We start from the raw sequence: 18,518 nt of genomic DNA, 5'->3' as shown, positions 1-18,518 counted from the left end.
ACCATCGGCAGATCCCATTCAGAGATGGCCCAAAGATGTGGGAGATGGCTTCAGCTGTAATGGAGCTGACAGGTAATGCAGACCTCACCATTACTATTTCACGTACCTTCAGTGGAAAGTCACGTGTAACACTGAAAATTGTTAACTTATCCTACTCAGCTTGTCTTCCTGAGTTGTAGACTAACCTTAGCAAATTAGTAACATTCTCCCTGAATCACTGAGGCTAAGAGCTTTATCAGTTACTGTGGCCTAGTTTGCTTAAAGTGACATGTCCGAGGAGAACAAGCTACATCTCTATCACTTCTTTAGGCGCTGAGCTGCAGTAACTCTGTGCAGCCACTACACAATATATGGTGCTGTTCCAGTTCTGTTTCTTCGAACAGCTGATCACCGGCACTGCTGGATGGTGGCACCCTACTGCTCAGATACTGATGACCTGTCCTTAGGAGTAAACTGTGACCTGCAGACCCCTCTAAAGGGGCAGGAGATTTAAGTGACTCTACCCACAATCTGCCCCCCCCTTCCTCCCCCCCGCAAAGCCACTTGTACCTTCGGATAGCTGCTTTTAATCCAAGATCTGTCCTGGGGTCCTTTCGGCAGGTGGTGCAGTTATTGTCCTAAAAAAACAACTTTTAAACTTGCAGCCCTGTGCCAAACTGCTGTGGCCTGGAGTATCTGTGCCCTAACTTTGCACCACCCCTCCATCCCTCCTCCCTGCCCTCTTCATCATTAGGAATGCCACTAGCCAGATTTTTCCTATTCCTTTGCAGTGGCCTTAACGACCCAGCCCATGTGCAGTGCTCACACAGCTGATGAATAGGAGAATACCTGCCTGGAGCATTCCTAATGATGAAAAAGGCGGGAGGAGGGACAGAGAGGTTGTGCCAGCCTAATTCACAGGCACTCTAGGCCACAACTATTTGACACAGGGCTGCAAGTTTAAAAGTTGTTTTTTAGAACAATAACTGCATCACCTGCCGAACAGACCCCAGGACAGATCTTGGATTAAAAGCAGCTATCCAAAGAGGTACAAATGGTTTAGGGGGGTCAGATTGTGGGTACAGAATCACTTTAAAGAAACACAGCTGCATTTTCCCCCAAACAGTGTCGCTCTAGCCAGTGATCTGCAAATAATATTGCAGCATTTAAGTGAACTAGAGCCAAGGTGTAGTACCAGACACAATAAAAACCGTCCATGTTTTTCCATACATCTTCTTTAACATTCTTCTACATCAGGCTATACTACTATAAATTAGTGTTAAGCAAACTTGCCAAAAGCTCTGCATTTTACTCCCTATGGCTAGAAAAGTTAAATGCAACCCTAGGGAGTCGGGGGAAACATGGACACAGCCACTGGCCATAGGCTGTATCCATGTTTTCCTGGCAACAATAGAACTATATCCAACTTCTCCAGCCACTGGGAGTCAAATGCTAAGCATTTGAGTTCAGCCAAGTTCGCTCAACACTTATGGGATGTATATAAATTAGAAAATCTGAAACCACACCACACCTGTTTGCAGGTTTTAAGTGGTATTGCATCCCAACCTTACTCCTTTTAATGGAGGTGAGCTGCAATACTAAACACAACCTGTAGACGTGTGTCGCTGTTTCTGGTAGGGAGCAGGCATATATATTTTTAAAAGGGGTTGTCCAGGAAAAATCTTTTACTTTCAAATCAACTGGTGTTAGAAAGTTATATAGATTTTGTAATTTACTTTAATTTAATTTTAATAACTTCCCATACTTATTAGCTACTATATGTCATGCAGGAAATGTTTTATTTTCAGTCTGACACAGCGCTCTCTGCTGACATCTCTGGCCGAGACAGGAACTGTCCTGAGCAGGAGAGGTTTTCTATGGGGATTCATAGAAAACAGAGACAGAGTTCCTGTCTTGGCCAGAGGTGTCAGCAGAGAGCACTGTGTCAGACTGAAAATAAAACATTTCCTGCATGACATATAGTAGCTAATAAGTTTGGGAAGACTTGCGATTTTTTAATAGAAGTAAATTACAAACGTATATAACTTTCTGACACCAGTTTATTAGAAAGAAAAGGATTTTCGCTGGACAACCTCTTTAACTATTGGACAACCCCTATATTTGTGTCCAGTTTCACTTTCACAGAAGTATTAAGAAGACATATCAGGAAAAATATTCTCAAGTTGTGAGAAAATATTTCATAGATTAGATTTTATTCTGGGGACATTAAACTTAATATGACTATAGTATAAATATACTTCAGGAGTAGTTTTGTGGCTACCTTTCATTCTACTAAATACTTTTTTCACTCCATGTGTTCCCTTGCTAAATATTTTTTGAGCTTTATTTTATTTCAGGATTTTATTTCTCTTCCTCCAATCAGGTCATAACTTCAGAGCTCGATTCCTTAGTGTAGTTAGGCCGCGATTGCGCTCAGAAGTTCTGACCAGATGGAATCCGGTAAACAGGTGGATGGTGCTGATCCAGTGCTGATGTCACTCTGGGGCAGGAGGGGAACAAATAAAATCCTAAAAATAAAGATAAGTAAGCCTTTTATATACTTATATATATTTTTTTTATACTTTTTCATCTGCATGGTTTTAAGAAATGTTCTACCCAATATTTAAGTTTTTTTTTTAATTTTTTTTTACTGTGTTTGCTTTTGTTGTTAGTAGACGACTCCAGCCATGCTTGAAAATTCATGTTTCAATGCAACTTCCCACTCCTAGTCTGGGCATTGGTGCCAAAAAGGAAGGATCTGGGCTGCTGTTTGCAGGGTCCCTCTCACTGGTGAGCTGTATTATCTGTCTCTCTAGAACCGATTAGACATAATAATTTGGTCTCCAGTGATTTTCCTTTTAAAACTACCAGAACAGCAGGGAACAATATGTCAGATATACAAAAAAGTAAAAATAAACACTAAACCAATGATGTAGTTGATTATGCTACCTTACATAATAAAGGGGGAAAAATCCAAATCAAATGGTGTAAGAAAATACATTTTACTTCTATTTACAAAAAAAAAAAAAAACTTCCAGTCTTCCAGTACTTAACAGCTGCTGTATGTCCTGCAGGAAGTGGTGTATTCTTTTCAGTCTGACCCATGACACTCAATTTATCTCTTTGCAGGGTTGGGCTCCATAAACTTTTAATGTAGCACCTCACTCACCTTTAGAAGGAAGGAGTGCCGAAACTACAGCTCTGGTTTATATCTAGAGATTGTAGCGGTCTGCATTGAGACCCCCACTGATCAATATTGACATGTCTACCTAATCTGTCACTCACCCACCACCCCCTCAGTGACATGTACGCTTTCATGTTTGTCATCGAAGAGCACCTATGTAGACCTATATAACAGACTACAAATAGACCCTGTGTAGTCTGATCATGCAGTCACATTCCCTTTCTTTCATCAGTTGCTTCCAGCTAATGTACGTGTGGTAGCTTAGTAAGAAGTAGGGGACAGATAAGGAAGTTAGACTGTAGGATCAGACTACGCTGGGTTGGTTTGTAGTCTGTTACCATGGAGACACACAGGTTTGGATAGAAGCTGTATACACAAACCGCTTTTTACAATCCAAGATTTTTAATAAATATTTGAAAGGCATTATTCAATGCATAGGATTAGTTGGAAAAGCATATATACCCTTTCAATCTTTCTTTAAATCAAACCTGAAAACATCTTTATTGCAAATTGAATAAAAAAATGATAAATCTGAATTTTCAGGATTGGCTGGATTTGTGCTCCTATAAGAATAGATAGCATGCACCCTTGTAGAGCAGCTACTCAGGTGATTTCTGAGCTATACAAGCCACGGGCTCTGTGTAGGAGCTACACATGCGTACTGGGAACTTGTTTCATACTTGAGTATACTTCTATATACAGTTTATATAGATTTTTCTTTTTTCATTTTTTTTTTGGCAGCAGTGCTGGGTAGTCAAGCTGCTGGTCTTCCCCAAACCATATAGTAAATGCCCCCAAGAATCCTTTCTTTATATAATTCTTCCTTGGCCCATTAAATCTTCCTGTGTCTTTAAGTACAATAGGATTCTCACAGTGAAGATATTCTAATGGAGCGTTAAATCTAAATACATTTGTCTGGGCTTATTAAAGTTTTTGCTCCCGACCATCCATTAGTAATGTGGGTTGTTATTACAGCTTAATTATTTATAAGCTGCATAGTTGATCTGTATCTCCTATATTATGCCCCTTCCTCTTGGTTTTCCTGCTGGTCTAAAATTGACTTGTATGGCCTTTTTACAAATGTGTTATGTCGCTAGTTTGCAGCAACCATCTTATTATACGAGTTGTAGACTGGTGAATTCTGATCAGATTGTTTGTCTCTAGTGCTGTTCCTATCGGGAATGAGGGGAAGCAGGGAAAGGGAGGCCTAATGCGGCTCATAACAAGATATTGGACTGTATGTGCAAAAGGTAAGCAGGGGTTGTGTATTCAGAGATATTAGTCTACATTCTCACTAACAGAATTCCTGCAAACCCTTTGGTTTTGCAATGCAAAATTATGTAAATTATGGAAGTGAACACTTTGCTAATAATGTGTTACCAGGGAAGCTCTGTTCTTACTCTAAAAAAATATGTACAACTAAAGGGTGTCAAACTGGCTTGTGGAGTATTCTAAGCAAAGCAGTGCTTCATGGGAAAAAAAGTATGCAATATAGCCCTCCCCTAGGAATAGCGGGACTCTTTGGTACCACCTGTTAGCAGTAGATGGCACCAGACATATCTCTTCCTTCTGGAGCAGGGCTACTCGACATGTTTTCTACTGGTTTGTAAAATTCTAAATAATCACCACCGGGTTATCCTATTTAGAGAGCCCATAGTCTGCAAGCCATTGGCAAAACCTAATGCAACACCAGAAGTCCCTTCCATTCTAGTAGTGACTGCTAATCCTGTATAGTAGTTAGTTGACTTTGGTGGGGTCTACAAATGGATCAGCCACTGCAGACCCCAAAAGTTTCGACCGTTTAGCCAAAATGCAGCTGTATGTAATTTTATGTTCTAACATGAACATAATGTTAGCTACACCTCCAATAAAATATCATTAGGATTTTATGATTTTCTCTGCATCTTATACCTTAGGGGTCATTTACATGTTTTGTGCACGGTCTGTAAATGTGCTATGGAATCGACTTCTTCAAATCTCCCAACATCATCATTCATTATGATGCTGACAGCTCTGCAACTGTTTAAATCTTCGTGCTACTGTACCGACACAGCATATATACGGACTGTGCAAAGAGCGTGTGATCGACCCTATAGAGTGTGTGATGACGGCAGACAAGGCCACCATCTTGTGCTGTACAGTGGCTTAATTTGTAGTATCTATAACGGGCACTTGGCCTCAACAGTTGTACCCGCCATTACTTTGAAACCCGCTTCGAACAAGTCCTTTCCACTTGCACTATTTTAGGCATTTGACTAAATGTAGGTAGGCTGCCATAACAATAGTGTTTTGAACTACATCTCCACATTTAGTAGCTGCTAATTTGGCCAGGAACTAATACACCCACCCTTCCTACACACATGCTCGCTTGTGTTCTCAATGGAAATGGGAGACTAAGCTGCTTTCCCTTTGCTGAAGACTCTTCTCCATTAATAACAAAATCATTGTGCATGGAAAATTAAACATGCACACTTCCTCTTTTCCTTTACACAATGTGTTGGGTAAAATACAGGAGGTCTCTCCAAAATCTATACCTCAGTTTTATCTTAGTTAAATCTATACCTATCTATATGTCAACTGGACATACTGGTAACCATGGCCCAGAGGAACGTTGCATCTCCAAGAGAACAATTTAGTTTGAGTCAACTCCACTGTATTAATAGTACTAATGGAGCTTAACATCTTAACTGCATGTGTTCTGTTGTAATGAGGCTATGGGGCGGAGTATTGTCAGTCCTCACTGTGAATTTTCAAAGAGTTTTTCCTGAAGATCTGGATAAAAGAGAACACTCTTGAATTTATTTGCTGAATAAGAAGTTGGGCTTGGGACCCGCCGAATGCCATGGGATTGTGTCATTTTTTATATTGGATGTCCTTATTCTACAACGTTGAACTGAACGAAGACCAAGGAAAGGTGCCGTCAATACATGGCAAACCAGCAATGGAACCTCAGACTTGCGATTCGAACACTTCACAAAGGGCCTTTTAAAGACTCACTAAAGAAAGGTTACAGTTCCCAAACACCGGAAATCACTGCATACTTTGGCTGAAGAATTATGCATGAAGCCAGATGCCGTATGGACAATTGACTTCATTGCTATGACTCTTTTGGTTGAATGCATGTGCTGCCGAAAAATGTCAAGTAAAAGAAAATAAATGAGATATTAAATATTTGTGTCATGATGGTCTTTCTTTCTGTTTGAGAATTTAATCGCCCCTTAATATAGTCATGAAGACCTTCATATGTATGGGTTTAATTCTGATCATTGAGGCATTGATCTGAACCTAATTTTAAAGGGGTTATCCAGTCCTATAAAAACACGGCCACTTTCTTCCAGAGACAGCCCCACTTTTGTCTCCAGATTGGGTGGGGTTATGTAACTCAGTTCTATTGAAGTGAATGGAGCTTAATTGCAAACTACACCTGAACTGGAGACCAGAGCTGTGCAGTCTCTGAAAGTGGCCATGTTTTTGTAGTGCTGGATAATCCCTTTAACTTTGAGTCACTGGAAGCTTGTAGGTAAAAGCATTGTTGCTGTCAGACCCTTCTCTGGTCTCACAGAAGTCACTGCCACGAAAATAAACTTTTGACATGATCTCCTCGCTCTGCACATTCCTCTCAGCTCTATGTCACATGACGAGAAGGCCACATAATGTTCTTGTTCCTTTGATCTGAACACTCTGACTGATAAAAACTTTTGAAATGTCTCCCTGATGTGTCAAAAGTTTATTTTAATGACAGGCACTGTTTAAACAAATTTCTGACATGTGAAAAGTTTGTATTGGTGGGATCCGGGGGCTGGAGGCCGACTGATAGCTAGAACGGAGGAGCAGTGCCCGCTTAGTACTTATTCTCATCTCTAAAACAGCTTATTAGAGCAATGTATGGTCATAATACATATAAGATGAGACACAGAAACTATAAGTTGAAAAGGGGGCTAAAGAACTAATGCATTAAAGGGGTTGTCCAGACAAAACGAAAAATGGCAGGACAACAGGGTGACGTAACCCTAACAAACAAGTCCCCCCCCAATGCACAGAAATATTGATTGAACCTGCTGATATCTGCAGGATTGGCCACCTGTCTTATATGTATGGTGTCCACCCAGGTCTACTCCAACACAAAGATAAGGTATACTGAATTTCAGCACATCTAAACTTTAAGTTTTAGGTGTAGCTATGATGCCATCAGACGTGTCTAATTATATTTTACTCCTATCTCACCACTACAAATACACCGGAGCCTGAGGTCAGGAGGAACAGCTGTCGGCATAGTGTAGATTAGGGATGGGGATCCTCAAATTACAAAAATGTAATAAATACTTTGATTAAGGGTGCGTTCACACGTACAGGATCTGCAGCAGATTTGATGGTGCAGATTTGATGGCCCAGAATTGATTTGCTTTGAATCTGCGCCATCAAATCTGCTGCAGATCCTGTACGTGTGAACACACCCTAAAAATAAAAAAAAAAATAATAATAAATGGGCATGATTGGAATTGTAGTTTTGCAACAGCTGATGGTCCAAAGGTTACCTATTACTGGTTTAGGCAGAGGACAGGAGCCTATGTGAGAGAGCGTAGCACTGTATACACCTTACTGTCCATGGAGGATATTAGTAATCAGCTTCATTTTTTTGCTTGAAGGAAGGCAAACCACTTTTTGCAAATGTATAGATGCATTATATTCTAGTTTTTTTTCTCTTTTTTTTCTATTCAGTTTATTATTTACTTTTATACAGTTAAAATTGAGGTAATGCGTTAGTATGTATGAGGACAGAATACCTGGATGTGTGTGTATGTTTTGTATTTTACATAGCAGTGTTTGGTGGCCAATGTTAACATGTACCTTATCCACTTACAGGGAAGCTTTAGACCAGGGATGTGGAACCTGCGGCCCCCCAGCTGCAGCAAAACTACAATTCCCATTATGCATGGACAGCCAAAGCTTTGGCTGTCCATGCATGATGGGAGTTTTAGTTTTGCAACAGCTGGAGGGCCAAGATTCCCTATCCCTGCTTTAGGCTAATGCCACTCATTGTGTACAATTCATTCACTGAATGAGTAGGTAGAGGCTTAAATTATTCCAGCACTTTACTTCCTCCCTGCTGATGGGTAGACTAATAGACATACAAATATTCATCAAAAATTCATTTTGAATATTGTACAAAACCAAGGAGTAGCCATCTGTGTGTAAGTTCTAACAGGAGGAGTAGGCTTGTAGATAGGATGCCCCTCAAATTTAACTCACTCAAGGGGCCTAATGCCAGACAATGGCTTTCTCTGCCAGACTTAGATTTGAATGAAGCATCAATTCATGTGTCAGTAACACTCCCAACAATAAAGAGAACACCTTATCATACAAATGGAATATTAACTGTTCCATTCTAATAGGAATTATAGTTTTCCGCCTTTATTGTATTAAGTTTACATGGAGTTCATCTTACATGTATGAAGAGGTTATTCATTCTACAGAGCAGTAGTCCAGCCTAACACTGTATAATGCATAAGTGATAAATGATATGTATATGTGGATTAAGCTGCTGTATGTTTTCTCTGGCAGCCAGTGGACATCACCTCTGCAATGAATGAACGTGCAGTTGCCCAGACCAGGCTTACAGGAAATCCTTATGACATTGAAGCCTTGTATATGCTGAATCGTGCACAGGAGCAGGTCAGTTTAATTTGTCTTTTTGTTCTTTTATCTTGGTAGCAAAAATTATTTCTAGCACATTTGACATGTAAATAAGTGTCAAATGAGCTATTAATTATTAACCATTATCAATGAAATACATATGAATACATATCAGAATTATCTATCCTTTTTTTTTTTTTTTTTTTAATAAACAAAAAGGTGTGTGTGTGTGTGGGGGGGGGGGCTGGCAGGACCAGGTTACAAGGTTATCCATCTGTGTGAGTGGCTGCTAGGTAATTTGGCTGCACTCCCTACTGGGAAAAGATGGATCCGGTCCTGGAATACTTTTCTCAGTTTCCCAGGATGGGATCCATTTTTTCTAAGCACTCAGAAATGGCAGGGAGTGGAGCAGACTTCAAAGCCTGAAGCCTGATGAGCAGAATGCAGATAGGAACATAGCACTTTGCTTCATTCCTACTGTAGATTTGCTCATCTCTAGTTTTGTCTACAGGAGAAATGTAAAATTACCTAGCAGCCACTCACACAGATGGAGAACCGTGTAATGTCCAGACAGGCCTGTAGCAGCAACAGCCGTTGTTTGTTAGTGGCTTATAGCTCTGGATAGTATATGGAGGGCTTTGAGACCACTTCCATATGTTCTCATATTTACCTGTGGAGTAGTAGAGAGCTGTTGAATTTATACATGGGAGAAATGTGGTCATCTGTGGAGTGTGACTCCTGTGTGTGTGTGTGTATATGTGTGTGTGTGTGTGTGTGTGTGTATGTGTATATATGTATATATATGTATATGTTCTCCATGCAAATATGCTTTACATCACATCTTCTGTTGATTTTAGATTTTGAAAGTTATAACAAAAGTGACACTTTAATAATATATAATTTATTTTATAAAAAGAAAAAAGTCCCATTAGAGTAGCTCTTTAAAGGATGTTTTCTGGACTTTTTCTGGTTTTCCAGACAGCACTGTACATTTTGTAGCTGCCATGCTGGGTTATTCTATTCATCTCAATGAGAGCTGAGCTGCAGCTCTGGCAAATAGTTGTGGGTCAGCCCTTATCAGATATTGACAGCCCATTCCATTATAGGCCTGTCTTTATGCAGTTCTCAGTGGTGTGATGGTGTTTAATATAGATAACTTAGTCCATAAACCGCCGTTGACATTTACGGGGAAGCCCTAATCCTGTCCTGCTTTCTCCTGCAGATTGATGCCTGGGCTCAGTCTACTTCGATACCTGGACAGTTCACAGGGAGCACCGGAGCGCAGGTCCTGTCTGCAGAGGAGATCAGTAACAGCGGCCCTCAAGCCTGGCTTAAAAAGGTACGTTTCAAACAAGCAGAGGTATTGGCCTGGATTACGCAAATGCTGAGAACGTGGCCAGCGCTTGCTTCCAGTAGTCTCTTAGTACATGTTCGCCTGCCATCACAACATGGCTGCAATTTCACAAACCGCCACAAAATGAAACAACAAATTACTGCAACATAATGTTTTGAGTTTTTCCCCTACCATTCCTCTTTAGTTTCATTTTGGGCTGGTTTCGTGACACCACCAGTCCTTTAAAATCTTACTTTTTTTCCCCCCTTTTTGGTGAAATGATGAATTCCTGTGTTTCCCCAAAACCGGTCTGTTTCACTGTTCCTTTAGCTGTGTTGGTCGTTCACATGATAAAAAACAGAATATACAACCCATAGATACAATTTTGGATGCTTCATACAACAAATCCCTTGCTCTTCTGCTGGAGCCCTGATACAGAAAAGCAACTGATGGTATGCAGAGAAGTGGAGATGTCGTCGTCGTCATCAAGAGAAGACTGACCGTGTGCATCCAGAGGAGCATTGCAAGATTGTCCTGGTGGGGAACGATCACCTGACCCTCTTCAGACGTTTCTGCAAGACCTCGGTTAAGCAGCTGCTTCCTCGGCTCTCCCCTCTGCATACCAGATTTTGCTTCAACATTCACATGTAGCAGTGAGCAGCGGGACTTCCTTGAAATCATATCACTCCCGCCGTGATTAAGAAGGGTCCGTAAGGAAAGTTCTGTGTTACCATGTGAACATAACACACAGAGCTGATGGACGGAGAGGAGGTGCACTTGTTGTTTTGCATTGTGACGGCACAGCGAAACAGACCTTGATGCTGAAAAATTCTATCATTACAAAGCAGGTTCTAAAGAGGAATCGGACCCCGGTGTGAATATGGCTGGGGTCTATGTCACTCCCAGCCCTTCTTTTATGAGAATGTCCTGGCATTGAGAAGGGCGAATGGAACTCGTAAGTAAGTAAACCCTTGGGTGTTGAAAGCGAGGAGATCCAGCATGGAGGGAGGTTCTTCTGCATGATCTGGTTAAGTCCAACATTATGTGGACATGACAGGTCAGAGGCCTTTCAAACCGGTTCTACACTTTAATGGTGATTGAGTACGCTTAACTTTTTTTTTTTTTTTTTACTGTGCAATGTTGAGGGACTGCTCGGTATCATACTAACTTTGTTGGGGGGGTTGGGGGGATGGTGGGGGGGGGGGAGGCGACCATTTGTTACTGTTTTTTGCCACAGTCCAGGATGAAGTGATGAGTCTAGGTATCAGGAAGACGGTAGGACAGCTTCCTGCTTGGGTAAGCAATGGGTTACAAGAGAGGGGATAGTTCACAGTCACCTGTGAACTTTCACCGCTCTGTATGGAAACTTGTTGCAGGGTCAGATCCTTGTATGTGCCTCGTGTCCATGGTCTCTGCCTGCTCTCCTATCACAGCGCTGCGGCCACAGAGGCATAGGTACGTAAGCATTTCAAGAGTCTTTACATTTAATTTGCTTTGTACAAATGGTCTAAGGACTAATTGGTAGAAATGTCAGGACTGTTACCATAGGAAAGTGTGTACTGTAACTGTTCATAGCTGTGTCTGTATAGTGATGGTTTAGAGGCGACCTGCATTGGGTTAAGGATCTGCGTTGGAGAAGCTTTGCAGTTGCTTTTATACTAATACCCGGCTCGGCTATTTTTTCTCTTTCGTGTCTTTCTCCTAGGATCAGTTTCTGAAGGCGGCACCAGTCACCGGAGGACGCGGGGCTCTGCTCATGAGGAAAATGGGCTGGAAGGAAGGAGAAGGACTGGGAAGAAATAATGAAGGAAACGTAGATCCTATTCTTCTTGATTTTAAAACTGATCGTAAAGGTAATAGATCTGATGAGATTTTTTGGTTTTCCATAGTTTCTCCCCCTCTGGATTTCTAGGAGCATGGTGGCATGTTCTGTTATGGCTGCAGTAAAAAAGGGAAATGGCGTCCACCACAACGATGTGACATCTCATTGGTATAAGGGTGGGTTCAGACTGAGGAATTCTCGTGGAAAATGTCCGCGGAATTCCGTCAGCTGTCCGCCCGCACATCTGGGCGCCTTTACGCCGGCTCCATAGACACCATTCTATGGGCCGGCGTATTCCGCTATACGCTGAAAGAAGTGTCATGTCACTTCTTTTAGCGGATCACGGAATACGCCGGCCCATAGAATGGTGTCTATGGAGCCAGCGGTAAAGCGCATGCCCGTGCGGGCGGACAGCTGACGGAATTCTGTGGATATTTTCCACGAGAATTCCTCAGTCGGAACACGCCCTAAATGAGAAACTGAAAGCAGAATGGTACGACAAAGGATGCTAATAAATACTTGATTATGGTCAAAGCGAATTGGTCACCAGAACATACCTTTGTTGCTTGTGCCTGGGTTCTTATTGTGAAAAACACTGTGTGTATTTGGAATGTGCGTAGTGTCAAGGAGGTGGCCCTTATCACCAGTGTTGAGCTGACTTATTGGGTTCAGCAACGTTCTCTGAACCCAAAAACTTGGCATTTGAAGTTGGATGGCGTCTTAGGGCTGCCAGGAAAACATGCAGCCCATAGCCCTGGGGAACTATAGGCCCTACCTACTTGACATTATTCATGTCAATTAAATTATTGGCCCTTTTTATGACTATGACTATAAAAACATATACACTTGTAACAAAGGTATGTTCTGAATGATCATTCAGTACATAAAGCAGCAAACTGCACCATATATCTCCAAACTGTAATTCTCACTAAAGGACATCCACCATATCCTTCTCAGTCCAACATATTATGCAAAAATAATGAAAAGATTGGTGTTTAATACACCTGTACCTGTGTACCCCCAGACTGTAGTCCTCTGTACTACTGGATCCTCAAAGAAGGAAATCCACAAACTCTGGCCATAAATCCATGCAAGATAGTTTGATTTCAAGGTACTGGTACAAATTAGCTCACAGGCTGCTACATTCACCCAAGCCACCACCTTGTGCATGTAGAAGGAGAAGCATATCCTCCGAAACGTCCACAGGACACCAGGTGGACGCTTGGGTGAATGTAGCAGCCTGTGAGCTAATTTGTACCAGTACCTTGGAATAAAACTTGCATCTTGCATGGATTTATGGCCAGAGTTTGTGGATTTCTTGCTTTGAGGATCCAGTAGTACAGAGTACTATGGTCTGGTGGTACACAGGTACAGGTGTATTAAACAACAATCTTTTCTCTCACTATTTTTGCATAATATGTTCTGAATCATTTAATTGACATCAACCTTGTGGTGTTGCCAGCTTGAAAGGCAATCACGGGGTGAAGGATTTGCTTTAAAGGGGTTGTTCACCAAAAATGTTTTTCTTTCAAATCAACTGGTGCCAGAAAGTTTATACAGATTTGTAATTTACTTCTATTAAAGAAGTCTGGTGTATGCCCTGCAAAAAGTGGTGTATTTCTTTCCAGTCTAACACAGTGCTCTTTGCTGCCACCTCTGTCCATGACAAGAACTGTCCAGAGCAGCAGCAAATCCCCATAAAAAACCTCTCCTTCTCTTCAGACTGGAAAGAATACACCACTTTCTGATGGACATACTGGAAGACTTGATTTATATATATATATATATATATATAGATAGATAGATAGATAGATAGATAGATATAGATATATATATATATATATATATATATATATATATATATATATATATATATATATATATATATATATATATATATGACACCACTTTCTGACACCAGTTGATTTGAAACAAAAAATATTTTTTATTGTGAACTACCCCTTTAACCCCTTAACGACAAAGGGCGTATAGGTACGCCCTATTACCGGTAAGGGCGTTTAGAGCGGGGCCGCACGGCGACCCCGCTCTGAACCGCGGTGGTCCCGGGTGCCACTTGTAGCCCGGGACCGTAGGTCTATGCTGCAGAGATCTCAATGAGAGATCAAAGTGTATATACTAGAAGTCCCCCAGGGGGGCTTTCTAGTATATGTGTAAAAAAAAAAAAAAAAAAAAAAAAGTGTTGTTGTCAATAAAAAGCCCCCTCCCCTATTAAAAGTCTGAATCACCCCCCTTTTCCCAGGTTATAAATAAAAGTAAACAAATAAATAAACAAACATATTTGCTATCGCCGCGTGCGTAATCGCCCGAACTATTAATTAATCACATTCCTGATCTCGCACGGTAAACGGCGTCAGCGCAAAAAAATCCCAAAGTGCAAAATTGCGCATTTTTGGTCGCATCAAATCCAGAAAAATTGTAATAAAAAGCGATCAAAAAGTCGTATATGCGCAATCAAGGTACCGATAGAAAGAACACGTCATGGCGCAAAAAATGACACCTGACACAGCCCCATAGACCAAAGGATAAAAGCGCTATAAGCCTGGGAATGGAGCGGTTTTAAGTGACGTATATTTGTTGACAATGGTTTGAATTTTTTACAGGCCATCAGATACAATATAAGTTATACATGTTATATATCTTTTTAATCGTAACGACTTGGAACGTGCATAACAAGTCAATTTTACCCCAGGGCGTATGGCGTAAAAACACATTTCCCCCAAATAAACAAAATGCGTGTTTTTTTTCAATTTCACCACACTTTGAATTTTTTTCTGGTTTCGCAGTGTACTTTATGCAAAAATTCAGCCTGTCATTGCAAAGTACAATTAGTGACACAAAAAATAAGGGCTCATGTGGGTTTCTAGGTGGAAAAATGCAAGTGCTATGACCTTTGATGCACAAGGAGGAAAAAACGAAAACGCAAAGATCGAAATTGGCTCTGTCCTTAAGGGGTTAATGTCATTAGCTCTGATGACAGCCGTTTTGCATTGCAACAGCTGACTAGAGACCACACAAGTTTAAAAGGAAGGTTGTCTTCTGCAGCCAGTGGTCTGACAGCCTTAGGGTGTGTTTACACAGAGAGATTTATCTGACAGATTTTGGAAGCCAAAGCCAGGAATGGATTTGAAAAGAGGTTAGATCCCAGTCTTTCCTTTATGACCTGATCCTTGTTTATAGTCTATTCCTGGTTTTGGCTTCAAAGATCTGTCAGATAAATCTGTCTGTGTAAACGCACCATTAGACAGGATTCTTCATATCTCGTTTTGTTTGCCATATGAGACCTATGATCAACATAGATAATGATTGTAAGGGAGGAATTGCTTGGGTTTTTTGGTGTATTTATTTATTTTTTATATCATGTTGTCTTTATGGACAGCGTTGTTTTTACTGTACTAACTTTTTGTCTTGTAGGTTTGGTAGCTGATGGGGAAAAAGCTTCTAATAAACTGGCTCTGCCCGCAATGAAGGATCTGTCTGGTGAGTTGCACCCATGTGTTGGGTAGTTGAGGACACCACTGATTCTCTGACCTGTAGATTGTAATTCATCTTCTCACCTATTGCACTCTAAATCTTTGGGCCCGAATAGTGCTTCTTACTGGCATTCACCTTGAAATGGATAAGCTTTCCCTAAAGGGGATTTTAATGACAGTGTATCATCTGACAAGATATATTAGGAAGGGGCCATGACCTGGTCTGCAGTGTATGTAATCCCTTTTTGTGCTGAAATTGACATTAAAATCTGTGGTTGGCCTTTGAGGAATAGGGAACATTCGGCCCTCCAGCTGTTGCAAAACTAAAATTCCCCTCCGTATCTTTGGCTGTCTAGGCATGATGGGAATAGTAGTTTTGCAACAACTTGAGGGCCAAAGGTTCCCCATGCCTGCCTATCATAAGAAAGTGAAGGGTTCAACATAGTTGCCATATATCAATGTACAGAAGATGGATGAAGCGTCATTAGCTGTGACTAATACACAACATTGAATATAACTAATTCCATAAAGTTGCTTCAGTTTTTTTTTTAGGCAGCGGTCATTACTTTACGTTTATTTTGCAGGAAAGCATCCCATCTCCGCTCTGATGGAGCTGTGCAACAAGAAGAAATGGTCCCCACCAGAATTTGAGCTTGTGGACGACACCGGCCCTGAGCACCGCAAGCGGTTTCTTTTTAGGGTAAGAGACTTTTTAGGCTATGTTCACACGTCGTTTTTGCTAAAATAATGCCCATTGTTTTCAATCTTCAATGATTCCCATTAAAGTCAATGCAAACAATGGCGGTTTGTTCACAAGCTGTATAGAATAATGTCCGTTCACAGCTCCCGTCAAATTAATGATCGCGATGTATATTTGTGTTCTTTATTTTACGTTGTTTACACAATGATTTATTTTCTGGCCGTCATTTAACCTTTTTTCAACTAAATTCAATGTAACTTTTAAAAAGCCACACCCAAAAGAATGTGAAAAGCGGCAAGCATTAAACCTGAACCTAAGTAATGAACCAACGGCTTTCATTGCAATGACTGCCGCCAAAGTATGCTAAACAATGGCTGTAATGTTAAACTCAAAACAACGGCTGTAGAAAAACATTGTGTGAACATAGTCTTACATAGACTTTCCAATGGGGAGGAAGAGAATCGGCATGTTGGCTGGCCAGGCATGATGGGAATTGTGGTTTAACAACTGGAGGACCTCAAGTTTGACACCTGTGACACAGTGGATCAAGCTTTCCCTTTTCCCTGCACTGCACCTCTCTTCTCTTGTTTGGTTGAAAATGTAGGGACACTTATGAGCACTATGAGTAAGATATTAGAGCATGTTTGACACCACTGCATTGTGTTATGCCTCGGTCAGAGGGCTCAGAGCATGACTTATATTTGCTCTTTTTAGAATCTGTGCCATGCACTAACCAGAGGATCAGTTTTGCTTGGAGTTTAACTTTTAAAGCTGATGTTCAGGATATGAAAAAGCACAGCTACTTTCTCATCGAAAAATAACCTGAGTACAGGGGCGATGCTGTGAGGTATTGCAATTCAGCTCCATTCACTTCAATGGAATTGAACTGCAAAACCCAAACTAAGGACAACGGTGGTGCTGTTCTGGAAGAAAGCCGCCATTTTTTTAAAGCCTGATATGGACTTCTCCTCTTGGCTACAAAATAAGTTTGCATTCCATGTAACTAAATTCCTAGACATAAGGTTTTTTGTTTTTCTGCCCTTACAGGTAACCGTAAATGGAGTGTTATGTCAACCAAGTCAACCCAGTGTTACCAAGAAGCTGGCCAAGGCTACAGCTGCCGCCGCTGCCCTCCAGGCCCTGGGTGCATTACCGAAGGAAAACATGACCTCTACAAGTAACTTCTGCAGTGCCTCCACCAGTACGTTGTAGGTCCTTGGGATTTTTTTTTTAAATAGATGAAAGAAATCAGTACAATAAAATGGACATGAATCTCTGATATCTACGTAAAATCCAGGCAAAGTCTGAAACTTTTTTTTATGATTGCATGACCTTAATGTGTTTTGTATCCAAGGCTGAGTCTGTGGCTTTTGTAGTTTACGGCTTGTTTGGGTTATAATTTCTTATATAATTGTTTAATTAAGGAATGTTGCTCTTCATACTTTCTAGTTCTTTCTATCACTGGTAGAACGGCTTTGTGTGTGATGCTATTTGCATCGGGAACTTACCATCTGTTTCTCATGCTGGATCTGGGGAATGGTACAAGATGATGAATCCAGGCAGCTTTGATGTCTTCTATGCTAGAGGAACACATTTCATGGGTTAATGTATACCCATCTAGTATCCAGAGAACTGATTGCAGTATTTGCTTTAGTAATTGTCTCTAACTGTAGTGAAACTATAACTCCCAGCATGCCTTGACAGCTGCCGGCTGTCAGGACATTCTGAAAGTTGTAGTTTTTCCATAGCTTGGAGTCTACTTGCCTGTCATATTGCCTGAGAACAGATGATAAGGTGACTGACACAGCCCTCTGTTCTACCAGTTTGTTTATCGTGCCTGTGTTTCAGCTGTGATTTTATACATGAATCTGTCCGGATCCTTATAGCTTCAGCAGAGGAGCTAAATCTATCTGGGCCAGAAATATGGCCTGCAAGAGATCAAATGTTGTTTAATTGTAAATAAATCTTAATAAAGTATCATGTCTTGGCTGATTCATTGGATTCTTTACTTTGGGACTGGATGGAAGGGCAGAAGATGAGAATGTGTATGAGTGTGCAGTATGAAGCCACAGTCTTTTCAACCTCAAAAAAGACCCAAACAACACTCTGCGGTCCTCCTATCGCCTTTTCCATAGGTGAAAATTTTCATATTACACTCCTTATAATCATTGATGTATGAAAGCTTTCCCTTTACCCACTCCTAGCCAAGTGCCCTGGTGTTGTTCTTATCCTAGTTTTCTGCTACATTACCAGTCAGTTTCCCACATGATATAATTGTGTTCAGACTCTGATCCCTTCTACATTTTATAAACCATATGATGCAAAATCTGTGTACATGATGGGAAAAGTACCACTCATGCCTCTAGGCAGCGTAA

The 18,518-nt window shown here is 41.0% G+C and overlaps 1 protein-coding gene across 4 annotated transcripts in view; it reads left to right on the top strand.

Annotated features, from left to right (window-relative positions):
- Window positions 1–18,120, top strand: part of SON (SON DNA and RNA binding protein) — a 76,721-nt gene extending 58,601 nt beyond the window's left edge. For 2 of the 4 annotated variants that reach the window (XM_069944602.1, XM_069944601.1), the window contains 6 exons: window positions 8,726–8,836; window positions 10,020–10,136; window positions 11,836–11,983; window positions 15,385–15,450; window positions 16,028–16,143; window positions 17,191–18,120. In XM_069944602.1, the coding sequence (XP_069800703.1) occupies window positions 8,726–8,836; window positions 10,020–10,136; window positions 11,836–11,983; window positions 15,385–15,450; window positions 16,028–16,143; window positions 17,191–17,355 (723 nt within the window). In that variant the 3' untranslated portion in view covers window positions 17,356–18,120. Of the gene's footprint in view, window positions 1–8,725; window positions 8,837–10,019; window positions 10,137–10,975; window positions 11,303–11,835; window positions 11,984–15,384; window positions 15,451–16,027; window positions 16,144–17,190 lie in introns of those variants that run through there. The other 2 variants (XM_069944603.1, XM_069944604.1) reach the window with 2 other exon arrangements.
- Window positions 18,121–18,518: the final 398 nt, after the last annotated feature.

The sequence above is a fragment of the Dendropsophus ebraccatus genome, chromosome 11, assembly GCF_027789765.1.
Source record: "Dendropsophus ebraccatus isolate aDenEbr1 chromosome 11, aDenEbr1.pat, whole genome shotgun sequence".
NCBI lineage: Eukaryota > Metazoa > Chordata > Amphibia > Anura > Hylidae > Dendropsophus > Dendropsophus ebraccatus.
This window is presented reverse-complemented; position numbering and strand designations above follow the sequence as displayed.